The following is a 19,658-nucleotide window of genomic DNA, read 5'->3' as shown; positions in this document are numbered from 1 at the left end:
GGAGTTTCCCAGTGTTCAGGCTAAGGTCACCACTCATTTGTGTCTCCACCTACAGCTTATGTCCTTTCTCTCCCCCCTGCGTCCTCCCTTCCTCTCCTGCTGCTGCAGGACGCGATGGAGAACAAAGCCATGTACCTGCACGCCACCGTGAGCGACCGTGACTCTGGCTCCATCTTTGAGGAGCCCTTTGATGGCAGGAGCCTGTCCAAGCTGAACCTGTGTGAGGACGGTGAGTGCCTCTGGCTCGGTCTTAGGCGCGAGATCAGCCCTGCCCCCAACACCGGATCCTGGCATTGCCCCAGGGTGCTGGTGACCCCCCCACACTCACACACACAATACTGCATAGGTTGAAATGCGTGCTCGGAAGGGTCTTTTCTGTGTGTTTTCTCATTCATGCATCTCAACACACCTGTGTGACCAGCAAGATGAGACGCATTTTACAGAGGAGCTAGCGGAAACTGAGAAAAGCATTAAGCATCACACAGCTCGTCGGTCATAGAGGGGCCCCAGCACTGAGTGTCCTGACTCCTAGAGCAATCCTTTTGCCTCTCTGCCGTCCTCTCCTCTGGGTGAGGCTGGGGTCACACAAAAGGCAACTGAACCAAGAAGCCCAGACCCTCTCGGGTGACGAACCTCCAGTGCGCTTCCTAAAGTGTTTGCAAGGAGGGAACGCACCTCTCCAGATGCTCATCCTCCCCTGGGACTGAGGCCTCAGGTCATGGCACAGGAAGGGGCCCCATCCTAGTGACCCAGACCGCACTGCATCTTTGGGGGCTGGTTATTTGCTAAAACCCTGGAGATTCAACAGATGCAGTTTCCTCTAGAGGAGCTCAGAGCACCTTGCTCACAGCCAACTCCTGTGCAGCCAGCACAGAGCTCGATACTTAGTAGGTGCTTAATAAATGCTTATTGCCTGAATGAATACACTCCTCTTTGCAGTGAGTATAGGAGATGAGAGCTTCAACCCCACTTCAAAGATGAGTAGAAGGAAACTCACAGGAGAGTTTTGTAAAAACTGATGGTCAATGAGATGGAAACAGGCTGTCTTAGGGTTCTCCAGAGAAACAGAAGCACGAGGATGTCTACACACAAAAAGAGACTGATTATGGGGAATTGACTCACATGGTTATGGAGGCTGAGAAGTCCCACGATCTGCTGTCTGTAGCGTGGAGGCCCAGGGAAGCTGGTGGTATAGTTCAGTCCGAGTCAGAAGGCCTGAGAACCAGAGAAGCCAATGGTGCAGATCACAGTCTGAGGGCCGGAGAGGATGAGATGATATGTCCCAGCTCCAGCAGTCAGGCAGGAAGCAAAAAGTGAATTTCCCCACCTTTTGCGCTACTCGGGCCCTCAACTGATTAGATGAGACCCACCCACATGGGGGAGGACAATCTGCTCTACTGATTCCACCAATGTAAAAGCTAATCTCATCTAGAACACCCTCATGGACACCCAGAAATGATGTTTAATCTGGTTACCCTATGGCCAACCGAGCTGACATATAAAATTAACCATCCCAGATGCCTTTATTCAACTTTTTTCTCAAGCACCATGTTTCATTGTGTTCCTGTGTTCCACTCTGCCAACTGCCTTTGTCTTGAAATTACTCGAAATTAGAAATGACTCCCCCTCATTCAACCCCATCTTTCCTCCCATGAGGTGCTGAGTGTAGGAAGGGAAGTTGGGTGGCTCAGAAAGGGATTAGGGATTGTCTCAGGAGGGAGAGGAGACAGGAGATCTGGGCCCTTCACCTGCCCTAGTAAACTACCCCCCATCAGAGCCCTTCCTCCGAATTCCAGTCCACAACCACATTTTGAGGACCCACAATGTGTCAAGCTATGGGTTAGGTGCCAGAGATGCTCCAGAGAGAAATGAAACCATCCTTGTCCTCCAAGAGCTTCTGATCCCAGTGGGAGGGACTGGCATGGGGACAATTACCCACCATGTAAAGCAGGTAAAAATATGTGTAGTTATTAAAGTCAAGCAGGGCGAAGCCTTTCTGGTAAAGGCCTTAAAGACTGAATACAGTTTTGTAAGAGAAGAGGTAGCTGGGGAAAGGTATTACCAGCTGAGTTGCACCAGACAGGCCAGTGTTTCTGTTAAGTTAATGACACCTGGGAAGAGAGGAAGCCCCCCCCCCTCCCCCAGGGAGCTACCAATGCTCAGCTTTTCCCCATCAGTACATCAGCAAAGCCAAGCTGGCCTTCACATCCTTCATCCACCCTCTCCCCAGTGGCCCATCAGTAAAGAGGCCTGATTTGGGAAGAAAGAACTGGGGTACAGCTCAGAGAGGTAATTGCAGGACCACCCAGGCCATCCTGGGGTGCCAGTGGGGAAGGGCATGGCAGGGGGACCCCAGGGGTTGGGAGAGGCCTGGGGAGTGTCATTGGGCCATGGTTCCCCCTTCTCTTGACCTCATCTTACCTCCCCTTTTCTGAACCTGAGATTTTTAAAAAGGCCGTTTGGACCAGAAGGACTGAAAAATAACAGTAACCCCAGCCATGGGGAGATCTGGTCGGAGGGCAGTTTTAGAACCAGGCCAGCAAGTGTCCCAGGGGTCACCTGAGCCGCAGCGCCCCGTGAAGTGTGGACAGCAGAGGTCGGAAGATGTAGGCTGGATGCTGACTCTTCCCTCCCCTGTCCCCACCCCGCCCTGGGGCATGGGACCTGATGGGCACATCCCCTCTCTGGGCCTCAGTGTCTCCATCTCAGTGCTCCACAGGGGCAGAGGGGGTGTCTCTGAGCTCCCATCCAGTCCTAAAATCCTGTGCACAGAAACAGACTTGGATGTTGTATTTGCGGTGTGGTCCTTTTAAAACCTGAGTTGGAGCAAAGCCCAGCAAAGGCTCCCACGTTGAAGGGAATAAAAACCCAGGCACTGACTGTGGCCAAGGAGCCTCTGACCCTCACAGTGGACCTGCTGGCACGCTCTACCCGACGTACGCTGCCCCCAGACCCTCCAGGCGTCCCCCTCACCTCCTTCTGGTCTTTGCTCAAATCTCACCTCTGTGTCAGGGCTTCCCGTCCTCCCCTGCACACCCATTTCCCTCCTTCTCTTTTTCCTTTTTCACCGAGTCCTAGTCTCCTCAACATACTATATCATTTTCTTATTTATCATGTTTACTGTTTACTCTCTGTTCCTCATGGGAAGAGCATAGGCTGGACCAGGGCAGGCATCTCTGTTTTGTTCATCAGTGTCTCCCAGCCTGGGGCACAGCAGGTGCTCCCAAGTATCAATATTTGTTGAATGACTGAATGAACAAACTAATGGCTGAGCAAACACAGGGGTCCTTGAAATCTAAAGGTGGCGGAACAAATAAATTCTAAACCTGATTTCCACATCGTCTGGGTCTCCTCCACACTTCATTCCTGGACGCCAGACATGGGGCCGGGGGTGGAGGGGCGGCCGTGAAGACCCCGGAGAAACTGGAGTGTTGAGATGAAACCACCACCTAAAGGCTCCTCGGTTTCTGGTTTGATTTTTTTCCCCTTCCCTCTCATTTCTAAGAGGAAAATGGTGAGCTCTGACTTGGGGAAATTCAAGCCAGATTTGACGTGTTTCCCCGGCACTTTGCTGCTTTGATTCTCATCTCTACAGAGTAACAGGAGAGGGAGGAAGGGGTGGGGCTGGTAGGGGCGGAGGGAGGTTGATGGGAAAGCAGAGGTGGACAGAGGTGGGGACCCTGCCAGCCCCATCCCCCACACTCCGGGCCTTGAGTAAATGAAAGCAGTGTCGTCTGCTAGGCCTTGTAGGGGCTCCAAGTCCCTCCCAGGACTTTCCCCTTGAAAACAGGGAGATGGGAGGCCAGGGGGTCCCTCCTCTTGGCCCTGGGGATCTTGGGATCAGGCGGGAGCAAAGTTGCAAAACTTCAGTCTAGATATTGAGGTATGACTCAGGCGTCAACGCAGGTGGGACTTTAAAGACAGGGTGTAAACGCGGTGTTATTTACACGTCCCTGCCCCCTCCCCTCCTCTGCTCTGTCGTCTTCTCTTCCCCTCCTACCTGCCACCATCCCTTCCCTTCTGTTCACGCACCAGGTGAGAAGGAAGCTGAGGGGCTATTAGGCACCCGCCATGACAGGCCACGTTGCCCCTCTCCCGCATGGTGCCACGCACATCCTTCCAGGCTCTCTCCGTCGCACCCCTGCTCCATGGTGACACCTTCGGGACCTCTCCATCCTCTGCACCCCTTGGCCGGGCCACCTCTCAGGACCCCGCCGCCTCCTTCCTGTGTCCGAGCCCCGCTGTGGATGGGAAGACGCCCAGGCAGGGCCCTCCTCACCTGCCGGTCTCCAGCGGGGCAGAGCATGGGCTCCACCTGTGTGGCTGGGATTTGTGGGTGGGCTCGTGACAGAACGCAACCTCCAAGGTCTTCCAGCCAAGCCCCCGCTGACCTCAGGGCCCACCAACACCTCCCTTGGAGCAGAAACCCAAACAGGGGCTGTCTGGGCCTGCGACCCCACCTCACCCCGCCTCCTCTGTGCCTCCCTCCCTCTGCCCCTCCCCTCCCCTCCCCTTCCCCCGCCCCTCCCCTCCCCCGCCCCTCCCCCTCCCTGGTCCTGCCTTTCTCTTCCCCAGACAGCTGAAGCCTCTCCAATCTGGCGCCCAAAGGCAGAAGGCTGGGCGTGGGTGGTGTTCAGCCGGGCCTGGCTCCTCCACGGCCCTCTCCAAGGGCCAGAGAGAGGTGTTAGTGTCAGAAAAATATTGCAGTCACTCTCTCCCCGTGGCCTCGGGCCCTCCACCGCGCTCCCAGCATCATCCGTCGGCCGCGAATGGGAGGCTCGCAGAGGTAATGAGTTACACATGCGCCTGGCCGCGCCCAACGCCTGCAAGCCAGGCCGCTTGCTGCGTTTAGGGCCTGAGCTCCCCATTCCTGCGTCCCTGCCCCATAAAATTAAATTATTCTCCTAAGGGAGTCCCCGCATCTCCTTTCTCATCCATCACCTCTCCCTGGTTCATCTGGCGTAGCTGAGGGCTGCCGGGCAGCTGCCCAAGGGTGGGAGTGGAGTTCCTGGGAGGGTCTGGCTGGGGCCTCACAGAGGGTCAGGGCCTCTACAGGTTGGAGAATCCGGCACTGGAGCAGGAGAATAGCAGAGATGTTAACTCATGCGGTGCCGTGGTGCACTCAGCTCCCCCAGCTCACGGGGGGCTGGGGGCCAGGAAGGATCCTGGATCTCTTGGGCCCCAGGGACTGTCCCTCCACAAGAGGGGGGACAGCCCAGGGAGGTGCCAAGATGTTGAACTTTGGCAGGTCTGGGCTCGGCGCGGGGTGTCTTCTGTTGCCCCTGCATTCCCACCCGCTGCCACTCGCCACTCTCTGCCTTGTGGGGAGCCGCCCTGGCAGGACGGGGAGGATGGAAGATGGGAGCTTGCCTGTTTATCCTCAGCTCCTGCCCTATGGGGTCACCTTGGGCCACTGTGTCCTTCCACCCGAGGTCACAGCCCCTTGTAAGCCACCCTCTCCACTCGGGCTTTCTCCTTCTAGGCTCCAGTAACTGCTCCCCTCCTGGGCTTTGTAACCGAGGTGGTTACAGTTCAAGGACACCACTCTGTCCCTTGTGGGCATCTTACACCCTGGCCACACCTTTGCATATGTTCCCTTTATTAAATTCTATGACATTTCCTAATTTAAGTGGGCCATCTGTTTCACTGGGGCCCTGACCCTCTCATCCTCAGTGTTCCCATCTGCAAAATGGGAATAATGTTATTCAACTCACAGGACCCGTGGGGGAATCACGTGATATAACCCGAGTAGAGCACCTTGGACACAGTGCACCCTTGATACACACTTATTTCACCTCCCTGCCCTTTGGGGAGTCCTCTGCACATGTTGGGGAAATGGAGAAGGACAGGGGGAGACAGAGAGGTCAGGGACAGCTACTGCCACCCAGGGTCTCCCAGGAAGCACCCACGCCACTTCTCAGAGACCCCTGGCCTGGACAGTGTTTTTTTTTTAAATTTATTATTTAATTAATTAATTTTTGGCTTCATTAGGTCTTCATTGCTGCGTGCGGGCTTCCTCTAGTTGCAGTGAGCAGGGGCTACTCTTCATTGTGGTGCGTGGGCTTCTCATTGCAATGACTTCTCTTGTTGTGGAGCACCGGCTCCAGGCGCACAGGCTTCAGTAGTTGTGCACACGGGCTTCAGTAGTTGTGGCTCGCGGGCTCTAGAGCGCAGGCTCAGTACTTGTGGCTCCCAGGCTTAGTTGCTCCACAGCATGTGGGATCTTCCCAAACCAAGGCTCGAGGGGTTCGTGTCCCCTGCATTGGCAGGCAGATTCCTAACCACTGTGCCACCAGGGAAGCCCCTGGACAGTGTTTTAAGTCTGGTTCCTCCTTCTGCTAAAGAAGGCAGAGTTTGGGTTAGTGGGCTTCCTCGTGAAGACTAGATACTAGAGGAAACCAAGCAAGTTCTTTTAGTCCTAATCCCCAAAGAGTACAGTAGGATCTGTAAGAAATATTCTGGGTCCCGAGGGCACCTGGCTCCATGGCAGGTGTGAGTCTGTCCACCCCCATACCCCCATCAGAGACAGTAGGTCCCTGAGGTTGGCTACCAGAAGAGTCGAGGGGTGCATTTCATTGTTCCTGGTGGAGGATGGCATTCGGTGCAGACTACACATGGCCTCAATCGCCCCGGGCACCTGAGTCCACACAAGGAACTGGGACCTCTTTCATCCAAAGAGGACAGGGTTTTATGGTGCTGCTGGTGAGTGCAGAAATAAAAGGTCTTGGTTCCTGCCCTCAAGGGGCTTAAAGTCCCCAGAAGACACAGACCTCTCATTATAATGTGATTCATTTTCAAATGGAAGTGCAGTTTAGAGGGGAGAGTTTCGGCAGTCTGCCTTGGGAAGGAAGGAAGTTCTGCAAAGTCAGGAGCATGGAGGCGTGTCCTTCCCTTCCCAGCCATGCTCCACTCTATGGATGCAGTGCAGTGGCAGAGTTAGGTTTAACCAGGGTCAGAGTGCTGCCCAGTGAGTGAGAGAGGAAGTCAGAGAGGGACGAGAGAGGGGAGGCTGTGGGAGACAGTGGATAACGTAAATCATGGAATGCAAGTCGGACAAGAAGGGAAGGCTGGATGGGAGACAGGAAGGGTGGTGGAAAGACGGTGGGGTCCGTGGTTAGTAGGTCCTGGTGAGGTCAGGGAATGCCGAGTTGGCGTTCTGGACGGAGGGCACCAGGAAAACCTGAGAGGTAGCTCTCACCTGGGACGCGTAAAATTGGGATTAAGAAAGGGCCTTGATGATTGGTAGAGCCAATCAAAATGTCATGTGAGCCACATGTGCCATTTTCAACTTTCTAGTAGCCACACAAATAGGTAGAGACACAGATGAACCGAATTTAAATACAGGAATGTATTTGCTTCAATCCAGTATATCCAAAATAGTATCAATTCGCTATGTAATCACTGTAAAAGCGATGGAGTTACTTATACATGTTTACTCGGGCTGAGCCTTCAAAACCCGGTGTGTATTTTGCATCCCGAGCCCATCTCATTTTTGCCCACATTTCGAGTGCATGAGGGAGAACGTGCCATTAGGAGAGGGAAGGTAAGGACCAGTCAGAACTGGAGATTGAGAGAGAGCAACAGTGAGCGCAGAGATGGGGAGGGTAGCACGTGTCCCTTAGCGCGAGGAGAAGCATACAGTCGTGTGATGTGAGAGCTGGGATTGTTTTTTTTTGTTTGTTTGTTTGTTTTTTTGTGGTACGCAGGCCTCTCTCACTGCTGCGGCCTCTCCCGTTGCGGAGCACAGGCTCCGGACGCGCAGGCTCAGCGGCCATGGCTCACGGGCCCAGCCGCTCCGCGGCATGTGGGATCTTCCCGGACCGGGGCATGAACCCGCGTCCCCTGCATCGGCAGGGGGACTCTCAACCACTGCGCCACCAGGGGAGCCCGAGAGCTGGGAGTTTTATGGAGAAGAGAGAGAAGGTTCTGGAAGTAACGAGGAGCAAATAAAACCACCTACCGCACCCTTAGGTCAGTTGCATGAATGTGGGAGAGAGAAATCCATACTTGAGAAGAAAAGGGAAGCAGGGTTCAGTTAGAAGAAGAAAGAACAGGAAATGTTCGAGCAGAGGTTGGGGAAATCAGGGTTTTTTGGTTGGCTGGCTGGGACATCTTGGGCCACAGTGAGAAGGTTTCAGCAGATGGGGAGGGAGATGTCAAAGGAGAAGAAACAAGGCTGTCTGGGGATTATGGTGGTTGATGGGGAGCCCTGGGGCTTCTGTGGGGCTGACAGAAGTCAGGATCGAGGACTCAGTGAGGTTGGGGTGCTGGTCTCAGGGCAGAGCTGCTGGCAAGACTGAGTGTTGATGATAGGGGTCTTGCCAGGAGCACACAGCCCTAGGGCACCAGTGCCCCCTTCCCAACCGTGGTGTGTGGGCCAGGGGAGGGGGGCCTTGTCCTGGAGCGCCAGGAGCTCTGGAGATCATTTGGGCTCTTGTGGAGACAGGGAGATCGGGGGAGGCCAAGGGAGGTGGTGGGAAGGGGGCAGGGGTCCTGTAGCGGTGATGATACGGTGTGATACATACAAGCGATCACGATACAATAGCTCCCCTTGAGGGGGCAGCACGCTGTGCTCAGGGCTTCAATACATTGTCTCCAAAGCACAGGAAACTCAGCTTAGTGCTCTGTGATGACCTAGATGGGTGGGATGGAGGGGGGCAGGGATGGGAGGGAGGTCCAGGAGGGAGGGGATATATGTATACATATAGCTGATTCACTTCGTGGTACAGCCGAAACTAACACAACATTGTAAAGCAACTATACTCCAAGAAAAAAATAATTAAGGTAAATTAAAAAAACACCTCAGGGGCTTCCCTGGTGGCGCAGTGGTTGAGAGTCCGCCTGCCAATGCAGGGGACACAGGTTCGTGCCCCGGTCGGGGAAGATCCCACATGCCGCGGAGCGGCTGGGCCCGTGAGCCATGGCCGCTGAGCCTGCGTGTCCGGAGCCTGTGCTCCGCAACGGGAGAGGCCGCAGCAGTGAGAGGCCCGCCTACAGCAAAACAAAACAAAACAAAACAAAAAAAGCCCACCTCAGGACATATTATTATTCCCAGTTTGTCGATGAGAAGGTAACATCTTAGGTAACGCAAATTGCCCAAGGTCACCCATGTAGTCAGAGGCAGAGCCTGGATTCAAATCCACATCTGCCTGGTCCTTAAACCCCGCCCCTCAGCGTAGCTCACCCTGTTCACTGCGGTTCCAGGACTCGGAGACCCTGGACTTTCAAGAGCTAGGCTGCTGGTGGTGAGGGCCTGAGCGTGGATTCTTGGAGTTTCAGGTTTCAGAGGTGGAGACATCCTGGGGAATGACAAAGCTAGGACGGGGCCGTGGGAATAAATGGCTCTGTTGCAGGAGAGAGATGGAATGAATTATTCTAAGAGGAAATAGATATAAATCCAAATAGGTTTGGACAGGAGCACAAGGACAGGGTCTTAAATGGCTTCAGAGGGAAGCCTGGGACACTATCCTCTACAGACATTAGGTCAGAGAAATGCCCCTCTCTCCCCGGCATCCTCCCCCTTCCCCCTACCACCTCCTGTGGCTTCTGGGCTGGAGTCTAAACTGCATATGCAGAGTTCAGCAGTAGGTTTCGGAAGATATAAACACGGCCATGAAGAGGGAGCCCAGCAGGGTAGGGCTGGCCAGGACCCTGCCCTGCAGACGCAGATGCTGGTTAACCTAAGGCCTGGCCACAGAGCTGATGGGGGCCCGCGATGGTTCCAGCCTTCCGCACAGTGTCCTGAAGCCCACCTGTTCCCTGGTACCTTCCTATTTCCTGCTATCTGGCTTGAGATTGAGTTCAAGTCAAGACAACCCAAGATGTTCATAGTGGGCAGAAGAAGCCACGTGTTTAGGAAGTCCTGTTAAGAGAGGGGGCTGCAGGGAGGGGCTGGCTGCTGGCCTCCTCTCCTGACACTCAGTGTGGGTGAGTTTCTCCAATTGATGGAGGAGGGACTGGGAAGATAGAACGTACCAGAGACCTGAAGGCGGCAGATGGCAGCCATCAGGTTGGGAGGGGCAGATTGAAAAGGATTAAGAGGACAGGGGAGACTGGGACAAGTGTCCTGTCTGAAGCTCGCAGGAACCGTTTGGTCTATGGCGCTCGGCTCTCCCTGCGTGTTGATTCATAGAGCACTACTCACTCTTAACAGTGTCTCTGTTTGAAAATGATCTCATCATTTGTGCACGGGTAACAGTGAGCTTGATCTTGTCCCTTTGCCCGGCAAGTTCTGTCTGGGCATCTTGGTTCTCTGGTCCCATTCTGACCTCAGCATATCATGTAGGAATTCCTTTCTTCCCTCTGGAGCTATGATGATCTCCCAAACCTGACCTAAGGCATCTATTAAAATGTAAATATGGCATCTTAAGTATTCTAAGCATTTCCAGTGTGTCCAGGGGGAGCTGCCTTTCACATGTAGGTTTATGGGGATTGGGGGCGGGGGTGGTCCCTGGATGCTGACAGACTGAAGGTGAAAAGGGCACTGTCTTGCCAGCAGGTGGAAGTAAGAAAAGCCTGCCTACCTGGGGACGCCCAGGGCAGCCCCAGGACCCTCAGCTTGTTGGGTGTGTCCTTTCCCTGCCCTCTGAGGAAGGCCCTCCTGGTAAAGTGTTCTGTTTGTGACCAGGAATATAAAAAAGGTTGTTCCGGCTACTCTATTTCTAGGTAAGTTTTCAAAGCCCCGAAGTTCTTTGTATCTAGTTTAGGTCCTAGGTTCTAGGAGATCATGAACCTCTCTTGGAGGGGCAAAACTCCATCACCAAAGGAAACAGCACAACTCCTGGAAACAAAGGTGAACTGAGTGGTGGAGAGGAGGATGTTTCCTATCCCGAGGCTCCAAGATGTCAAAGCATCAAATACAGAAACTAGAATACGTGGTTATTACAAAAGCCTAAACAATGGCTTGGAAGGCCCAGGAAATTTGTGTTCAGTTTATTAGTCTCACTTATCTGCAAACAGCCAACGATGTTAATTGAGTATCTGCTATATGCCAGGACCTGTGGGATCCAGAGATGAATCACAGACCCTGTTCTCTGGGAGCTCACCCTCGACAAATGTGTATTTTTATTCATTGACTGATGGGTGCAATTCCGTTCTCATTATTAACTATTCCATTATTGGCCATGATTTCCCAATGAAGCTCTATACCTGACAACTGTTGGTTCTAGGCCTTAGCAGGTGACAGAGGTTCAGAGGGTCTGAGGGCCATCATCTTTGCTCAGATCTGCTGAACTCCCACCTGTGGCCCAGCCTGCACTGCTTCCTGTGCAGAGGCCAGAGCTGGGGGCTTCTGAGCCTGGAGGCTTCAGGGACAGTCCCAGCTCCCTCCCGTACAGATGGCATGGGCTGAGACTTCAGCCTTCCTGTGTTCAAAACCAAACAGCCAGGTGGCCCTTCCAACTCAATTGGTGGTGGGATCTGGGGGAGTGAGACGGGGGTGGGGCGGAGGGTATTAAACCTATCCATTCCTGCCCCGAGGATAAACCAATTCATCAAACCAAGGTGGACCAGGGCATGGGTGGGAGGTTGCTCTAGCAGCCTGGAAAGAGTAATGATTTAAACATGGAAATAGCTGAGCCCTGGCCTCCGCATTGCTAATACATTATCAGATGATTTATTTCCTCTGACAAGGCGCCAGGAGAGGAACTGGGAATCTTTCTGAAAGGGATCCAGAGCCACTCTATGGGAGGAAGGTCTTTGGCCCCTATTTAGGCCGAATCCTGAGCCCACTGTTGTTTTGAGTCTCCCTGCATTGAGACAGCATTTCTTCCAATCCATGCACTGCCCATGTTGGGTAAGAGTATGGGCATCTTCCCCCAGCCCCAGAACCTGCTTCTTCTTCCTGGGACTCCCTGGCCTCTCCCCTCCTCCTGGGTTGCAGGGAGCAGCCAGCTCACCTTGACTGCCCTCTATCCCCTCCCACCTGGCTTTCTCTCTTCATCCCTCAGCCCCAGCTGCAAAATTATATGCACACAAACCAGGGTCCCTTCCCATTGCTGGTAAATAAGCACACAAGCCCCTGATTGTTCTCAAGAATTTTTATGCAGAGTAACTTGAGAAATAGATGGGGACGGAAAAAATAACAAGTATTGCAGGGAAGTTACAAAATATCTCTAGAAGTACTTGGAGACACTGTCCTAGGTCATCATAACATCTAAATGGAATTAGCTCCACCATCCCTCCCTCTCCTTTCCTTAGAAATGGGATCCCATCGGATCATGCAGAGGACTGTAGTCCCCTTTGTCTGGCGCCCTCACTGGGCTGTCTGCCTTGAAGACCCAGGTGTGTGGTCCAACAGGGCAGAGGTGATCGGTGCTCACCCCACCCCGGCTGGTGGTTTGGGACCCTCCTAGACTCAGGTCAGATGAAACTGCTCTGTAATGTCCCTGCCTCACACCCTCCTCTTCCCTTTATTGAGGAAAAGTAAACAGAGGTCTCCGTGAAAGCCAGAAAGTGGCGCAGCTACAAAGACAGAGGTTATTTGGGGCTGCCCATTACAATGAACAATGTGAGTGATGAGTAACCAGAGTGAGGATGAGGAAGTCAACCTCGGGAGGGTTTAACAAGATCCCTGGATGGGATGAGCGCCAAGGTCCCTCCCAGCCATAAAACCTTATCTCCACCTGCTGTGTACGAGCTATGGGACCAAAGAGGACGACAACAAGGACAAAAAAAATGGCTGAGTGTTTGTTGTTGGTAAAACTCAGTTAGGTGACAATTGAATGATTTCATCCTGTTTTATTTTTATTTGTTTTTAATGTTGTTTAGACCCAGGTTCTTTGGAAAGAAGTAAATACCCACTTTTATCAGATGCGATTTGTGAGTATTTTTTCAAATGGAAGGAAAATAAATTCAAACAGATGACTCCCCAAATGCCTTAAAATTATGGTTAAGAGATTGAAAGCTCAGTTTTGCAAAGAAAGGCTACACTGATGCAAGGGCTAACTCAGAATGCTTTCTCATGTCTCCCAGCCAATATGGGCCAAAGGCAGGCTTTGAATCTCTCTGCACAGAGCCCCCAAACCATGCTTGTCCCCCTGTGAGTGTCAGGGACCCTCACCTGCCTGATATAGTACAGGGAAACAAAGACCCAGAGGTTCTGATGCTCCCACTAACATTGGGGGACCATCTCACGACTCATCCTCAGCTCAGCTGTCTGGAACCAAGTGGTTTTCAGATAAACTTTCCTTTTCTGTTCGTTAATCCTTGCTCCCAAGCCCTTCGCCACCCTCAGGAAGCAGTATTTTAGCAAAAGCTCTTTAGGGGGCACTCTTGTTCCCATGATTAAAAGGAACCCGTCACAATTTTAACCTCTGGGAATAATACAATAGTTTGAGGCACCTCCTTTTGTGTGTGTCTTATTAAAGAGAAATCAAAGTTCAAAAAAAATTAAACGAAGCTCTGATAATAGAAGGACTTTAATTGATTTTCCAAAAATGTGTCTTCACATTGTTTTGATATGACAAATGCCTTACTCCAGAACTGGGTACCTCGATGTCATAGATGCATGATTTCATCATTGAATCAGAACAAGAACGTCCAAGGTTGTGGCTTAGGCCTCTGGATGTCATCCACAGCACCACACGTGATGATGCTGCTCAGCTAGGATTAAGTTCAGTTCCAATGAATTGCTCGCACAGTTCACCTATGTGGGCTCTAAGTGTCTATTCCAAGTCATGGGTGAATAAGGAAAGCCAAGATTTTGTTTATTTTTTCAGACCAAAATTTTGCTCAAAAATTTGTTTTTCAGCCAACAAAAATGTGTCAACTATTTGCATACAACAGCTGTAAGAACCAGTCTTTGCACCAAAAATAAATGACTTACACATGTCTTTTGTTCTTTTTATAAATTTATTTAATTTTTGGCTGCGTTGGGTTTTTGTTGCTGTGCGTGGGCTCTCTCTAGTTGTGGCGAGCGGGGGCTGCTCTTGGTTAAGGTGCGTGGCTTCTCACTGAGGTGGTTTCTCTTGTTGCGGAGCATGGGCTCTAGGTGCGTGGGCTTCAGTAGTTGTGGCATGTGGACTCAGTAGTTGTGGCGCCCGGGCTTAGTTGCTCCGCGGCATGTGGGATCTTCCCGGACCAGGGCTCGAACCCATGTCCCCTGCATTGGCAGGCGGATTCTTAACCCCTTCGCCACCAGGGAAGCCCCACATATCTTTGTTCTTGCAAAGAACCTTGTTGCAGTTCTGCTGTGTGCTGGTTGATGGGTAGGGAAATGGGTGAGTCTCAGAGGACCTTTAGACAAGCAGGGCAGGGAGAGATGGAAATCGACAATTGTGAATAATGAGGTTAGTATCAGAGATGAGGGCAAGGTTCTGACGTGGTTATTTCAATGGCACTTAATCCTTAACATTTTACCTTCTAGATTATTCTTAATCTTGACCATCTAAAAAGTTTGGTTTTGCTTCTCTATAAGTGAATTCTTCTATGGAGAGCATCAACTTTTTCTCCACAACTTGCACTGAACTGTGATTTAATTACTTTTACTAAAGTCAGTGATTCTCAGAATGTGACTATATACGACAGTGGTATTCAAGGTGACATATGGGTGTGAATTTGTTATTTTAATAGTTAGATATTTATTTTAAAGGAATAAGTACCATTTATTTATTCCATTAATAATAATGGAATAGGAAGATACTAATTTTCCACTTATGAGGATGATATAAAATTTCCTTCTTACATAAATTTAAGTTAAAAAAAAAAGTGGAGTGAGAAAGAAAATAATAGCCCAGGGGTACTCAGCTACGGGAAAGTTGTGCAGCTACATGTAGATGGGTGTTTAGCGGTGGGGAAACCACCCATCGGGCTGCTTCTAGCCATTCATCACCAAGCACGGTTCCACACAACATCTCCCAGCCTGGCCTTCGGAACCCAGTCTGCCAGTCACTTTGTACGTATTTTTTAGTTCCTATTTGCCCTTTTAGAGTCACTGTCTTCTCCAACCTCTTGAGCCTCCTTCTCTTGGCTTCCTGATCGTCTGAGATGTCACCCGCCTTTCTGGGGGCCACTGCAAGATGAAAACCCTTTCTCTTGATTCTCCCAGATCTTGGAAGAGTTTTTGTTTTGTTTTCTTGGTGCCATTCTCTCCCTCGATCTGGTTCTGTGTGTGAGCATGTCTGCAAGCAACGACTATGTTTAATAACTAACAGCTTGGTCTGGTACTTTCCTCAGAACAGTTCTCACACGGAGGAAGAAAGTTTTCTTCTTCAAGTCACAGTTTTCAAATTTCTAATAGCTATAAATCAGACGATAAAGCTGGAGAGAAAGATAACGGATTTCAGCCCATCTACAAAAGCCTGTCCTTCAAAGCCCTGCTGAGTTGCTGCCTCTTCAAGGCAGACCCTGAGATGACCTGCAACACAGAAGGACTCACTGCCTCTGCAGTGCCATGCTTTGCTTGTGCCATATCGCCCCTCTACACCTGCTTCATTCACACTTGTGTGATAGTTATCAGTTTATATGTCTTCTTCCCCTCGGGTGTGAGCATCTGAAAGGCAGTGATTGTATCTTCATCTCTCATTCAACAGATATTTTCTGAGTGTCTGCTGTGTGCCAGGCACTGGTTTAGGAACTGGAAAGTTGGACGTGAATGACACTGACAAAATCTCTCCCTCACACGGCTTGTTATATTTGTATTTCCCAATGTCTACCATAGTGTATTAGTTATCTACTGCTGCATAACAAATGACCCCAAACCTTAGCAGCTTAAAACAACAAAATTTGTTATCTCACTCCGTTTCTGAGGAAGCCATGGGTGTGCAAGGAAATCCAAGATTTTGTTTATTTTTTCAGATCCAAAATTCTGCTCAGAAAATATGTGTATCCACATAGTCCAATCTGGCAGAAATCTGGGAGCAGCTTAGATGGGTTGTTCTGGCTCAGGGTCTCTCATGAGACTGCTGTCAAGATCTCAGCCAGGGTGTAGTCATCTGAAGACTTGATTTGGCTGGAGGACCTGCTTCCAGACTCACTCACGTGGCTGTTGGCTGAAGACCTCTGTTCCTTACCGTGTAGATTCTCTATAGTGTATTCATGACATAGTGGCTGGCTTCCCCCCATATGAATATTTCAAGAAAGAGAAAGAGTAAGCAAGAAGGAAGCTGCAGTGTCTTTTGTCTCATCTCAGAAGTGACCCACCATCACTTCTGCCATATTCTACTGGTCACACAAGCCAATCCTGGTACAATGCAGAAGGAGACTATACAAGGGGATGGGATCATCTGGGGCCATCTTGAAGGCTGGCTACCACAGTAGGGCTACCACAGTAGGACAGTGGGTGTTCAATAAAAGTCTGTTAGAGTTTTTACCCCAACGATCCATAAGTCAAAACCTTTACTGAGACTTCCCTGGTTGTCCAGTGGTTAAGAATCTGCCCTCCACTGCAGGGGATGTGGGTTCGATCCCTGGTTGGGGAACTAAGATCCCACATGCCTCGGGGCAACGGAGCCCACGCGCTCTAGAGCCCGCGCCACAACTAGAGAGGAGCCTGAGTGCTGCAACAAAGATCCCTCAACTAAGACACAATGCAGCCAAATAAATATATATTTTTAAAAAACCTTTACTTTTTAAAAATAGACTAACTTTTAGAGCAGTTTTAGGTTTACAACAAAATTAAGTGGAAATTACAGAGAGTTTCCATGTACCACCTGCCCCACATGTGCACAGCTTCCCTTATAATCAACATCCCCCACCAGGGAGGTGCATTTGTTACAACTGATGAACCTACACTGACATGTTATTATCGTGCAAAGTCCATAGTTTACATTAGGGTTCACTCTTGGTGTTGAGCATTGTATGGGCTTAGACGAATGTATAATGACATGTATCCATCATTACAGTATCACACAGAGGAGTTTTACCTCCCTGAAAGTCCTCCGTACTCCACCTGTTCATCCCTCCCCACTCCCAACCCCTGGCAACCACTGATCTTATTACCGTCCCCATAGTTTTGTCTTTGCCAGAATGTCATAAATCTGGAATCATACGGTAAGTAGCTTTTTCAGATTGGTGTCTTTTACTTACTAATCGGCACTTAAGCTTCCTCCATGTCTTTTCATGGCTCATTTCTTTTACTTTTTTAAAAAAACAAATGAGCATACTGTTTTTACTGATTGTATTGTTTTGGAGTGTTTTCAATCTTCCACCAAGCTTAAATAATTTGAATGGTCTACTCAGCTAACATGCTGCTGCTATGTTATATTAAAAAGTCAATAAATGTGTTTTGGGCAGATTTAGTAACTTGTCTTTCCCCTAAATTGTCTTCTTTCCCTTACAATCATATTCTCTAGCCATCTTGCCAGAAACATTCAATGAAGTTCCGCTTGTGGAACAGAAGATCACTGAATGTTTCTGCAAAATCTCTATCTGAAACCCTTTTTATGTTCTATCTAGAATGGATTTTGTGTAATGCGCAAGGTAATTGAGTCTTGCTAAGGGGACTGAGCTCTCTCAGAGGAAGGTCTATGTTGTGTGTGTAAGTTGATGAAGGGACATGTCACCAGGGGTGCTTGCTATTAGACAGAAGCCTTAGGTAGAGGAGAAGGGAACTACTCTTTTTTGATGGGGAAAAAATAGAACTATATCATTGCAGTTCGCCCCACTCTTACAATGAGCTGGCAATACACGTGCAAGCAACGGGGCAAAATGCACGTTAGCAGTCTTCTTGGCTGTGTGATTTTCCTCCCCCATTCTGCCAAATATTGAAAGTTAGTACAGACTTGACAATAAAGGGATGATGTTCTAATTAGTGGGAGTAAAGGAAAAGTAGCCCTTGCTCTTGTGACTGATTGGTTTAGGAAAATGTTTTCATTCCTAGAGGATGGAAGGGGTCCTGATTGCTTTGTTTTCCTCCCCAAGGTGAAAAATTTCAAACTGAATGACAATTAGCACTAATCTAGCACTTTATAAATCGTTAAGTAGCCTTACTAGTCAACCCGTGAATGTGTGTTGCTTGCACTTAATCCGTTCCTGTATTAATGTTCAGCTTACTAAACAGACTGCCTCGAGCTCAGGCAAAGTGTTAATATAATGTCTTGTGTCTCAATAAAAAAGTTATGTGCAAAAAATTATATCAACATCTTTTTGAGAGAACGATTTCTTTTTGTAATGAACAAGAAATAGAACATTTCAGTGAAACTGGAACAGTTAACAGCATACGGTTAAACTTAATTAAACCTTCAAGGGAAATAAGAAGAGGATCAAACAAAGGCAACAAATGAAGAAGCCCAAGATGGATTGGGGATAAACACAAGGACAATAGCATTTCAACCTGGGTGTCTTCTGACCCCTCCCAGTAGCTAGACTGCCATTATTCTCATCATTATGTCAAGAAAAGCAGGGATGAGGAGAGCTGGAACAACCATCGCAATAAAGATACTAATATTTGTATAATACACTATGCTATGCCTACCGCTTTGACTCTCAAGGGAAAAAAACTGTTCTCTAAGAGTTGCAATCCGCCAGCCAGCGGCTCTCACGAGAAAAAAAAAAAAGACAAAATGCTACAAGAAGCTTGCGTATTTAGGAGCAAAACAGGTTATAGATCCTACTGTGTGGAAAGAGATAGAAAATTCTGAAAAAGAAGATTTAGGGTGAGTTAGAAAGATGTGCAGGTCTTTGTGGAAAATCAGGTTAAGTCTAGAAAAATTGCTAACATTTAAGTGTTGATGAGAACGGTAACTGAATTTGTATTTCTCGACAACTTGTTCCAAATCGTACCCGATGTTTTACGGAAATATTATGTAATAGTCCTACTTAGCTGTTTTAACAACAGCATTTTCAATAAAATGGAGTAAATGCGTGGGAAAATGTTCCTCACTGAACAATACCTCTGGAGAGCCAGGGCACCAGCGTGGTCACCGCCATTTCCCTTGTGGTCACCAAACCTCCTGAAGGCCGTGCAGGTGGCCGTGTTACTTGAGAGGTGATAAGGAGCCTCCGAAGCACCTCAAAGGTTTTCTGACTCTCAATTATTTCATCATCTGCTGTCAGCCTTTTCCGGTTCCCACCCATGCCTCTATGCGCGATGTTCTCCAGTTGGCAATAGTCTCCCTTGCAGGGGGTGGAGAATGTGCATAATAGGGACATGTGTACTTTGAAAAAAAAATGCCCTCCATAGATTCTTTTTAAAAAAATTAATCAATTAATTAATATTTTGGCTGTGTTGGGTCTTCATTGCTGTGCGTGGGCTTTCTCTAGTTGCGGCGAGCGGAGGCTACTCTTCGTTGCGACGCGCGGGCTTCTCATTGCGGTGGCTTCTCTTGCTGTGGAGCACGGGCTCTAGGCTCATGCGGGCTCAGTAGTTGTGGCTCACGGGCTTCGTTGTTCCGTGGCATGGGGGATCTTCCCGGACCAGGGCTTGAACCCGTCTCCCCTGCATTGGCAGGCGGATTCTTAACCACTGTGCCACCAGAGAAGTCCCCCCTCCATAGATTCTTACCTGCCGTGCTGGGGGTCAGGGTGGGACGGCATCCCTTCCTCTCCATTGTCAGCTGACAGAGCAGGCGGACGTTGGTAAGCTTGCTGGCCTCTGCACCAGCCATCTGAAGGCTGCCTCGAAGGAGAAGTCCAGTGGAAAGAGGACAGAGTCAGGGCACCTGGGTCCTCACCCAGGGTTTGTCACTAACATTTGCTGTCCTTCATCTGTAAACAGAAGG

The 19,658-nt window shown here is 49.8% G+C and overlaps 1 protein-coding gene across 1 annotated transcript in view; it reads left to right on the top strand.

The window, feature by feature from the left end:
• Positions 1 to 19,658, top strand: part of SCARA5 (scavenger receptor class A member 5) — a 116,950-nt gene that overhangs the window by 4,037 nt on the left and 93,255 nt on the right. The window contains exon 2 of the mRNA XM_027087879.1: positions 109 to 229. Within this exon, the coding sequence (XP_026943680.1) occupies positions 115 to 229 (115 nt within the window). The 5' untranslated portion in view covers positions 109 to 114. The remainder of the gene's footprint in view (positions 1 to 108; positions 230 to 19,658) is intronic.

Source organism: Aethalodelphis obliquidens, unplaced genomic scaffold (genome assembly GCF_003676395.1).
Source record: "Aethalodelphis obliquidens isolate GAN/ISIS:26980383/991018 unplaced genomic scaffold, ASM367639v1 scaffold61, whole genome shotgun sequence".
Lineage (NCBI taxonomy): Eukaryota > Metazoa > Chordata > Mammalia > Artiodactyla > Delphinidae > Aethalodelphis > Aethalodelphis obliquidens.
This window is presented reverse-complemented; position numbering and strand designations above follow the sequence as displayed.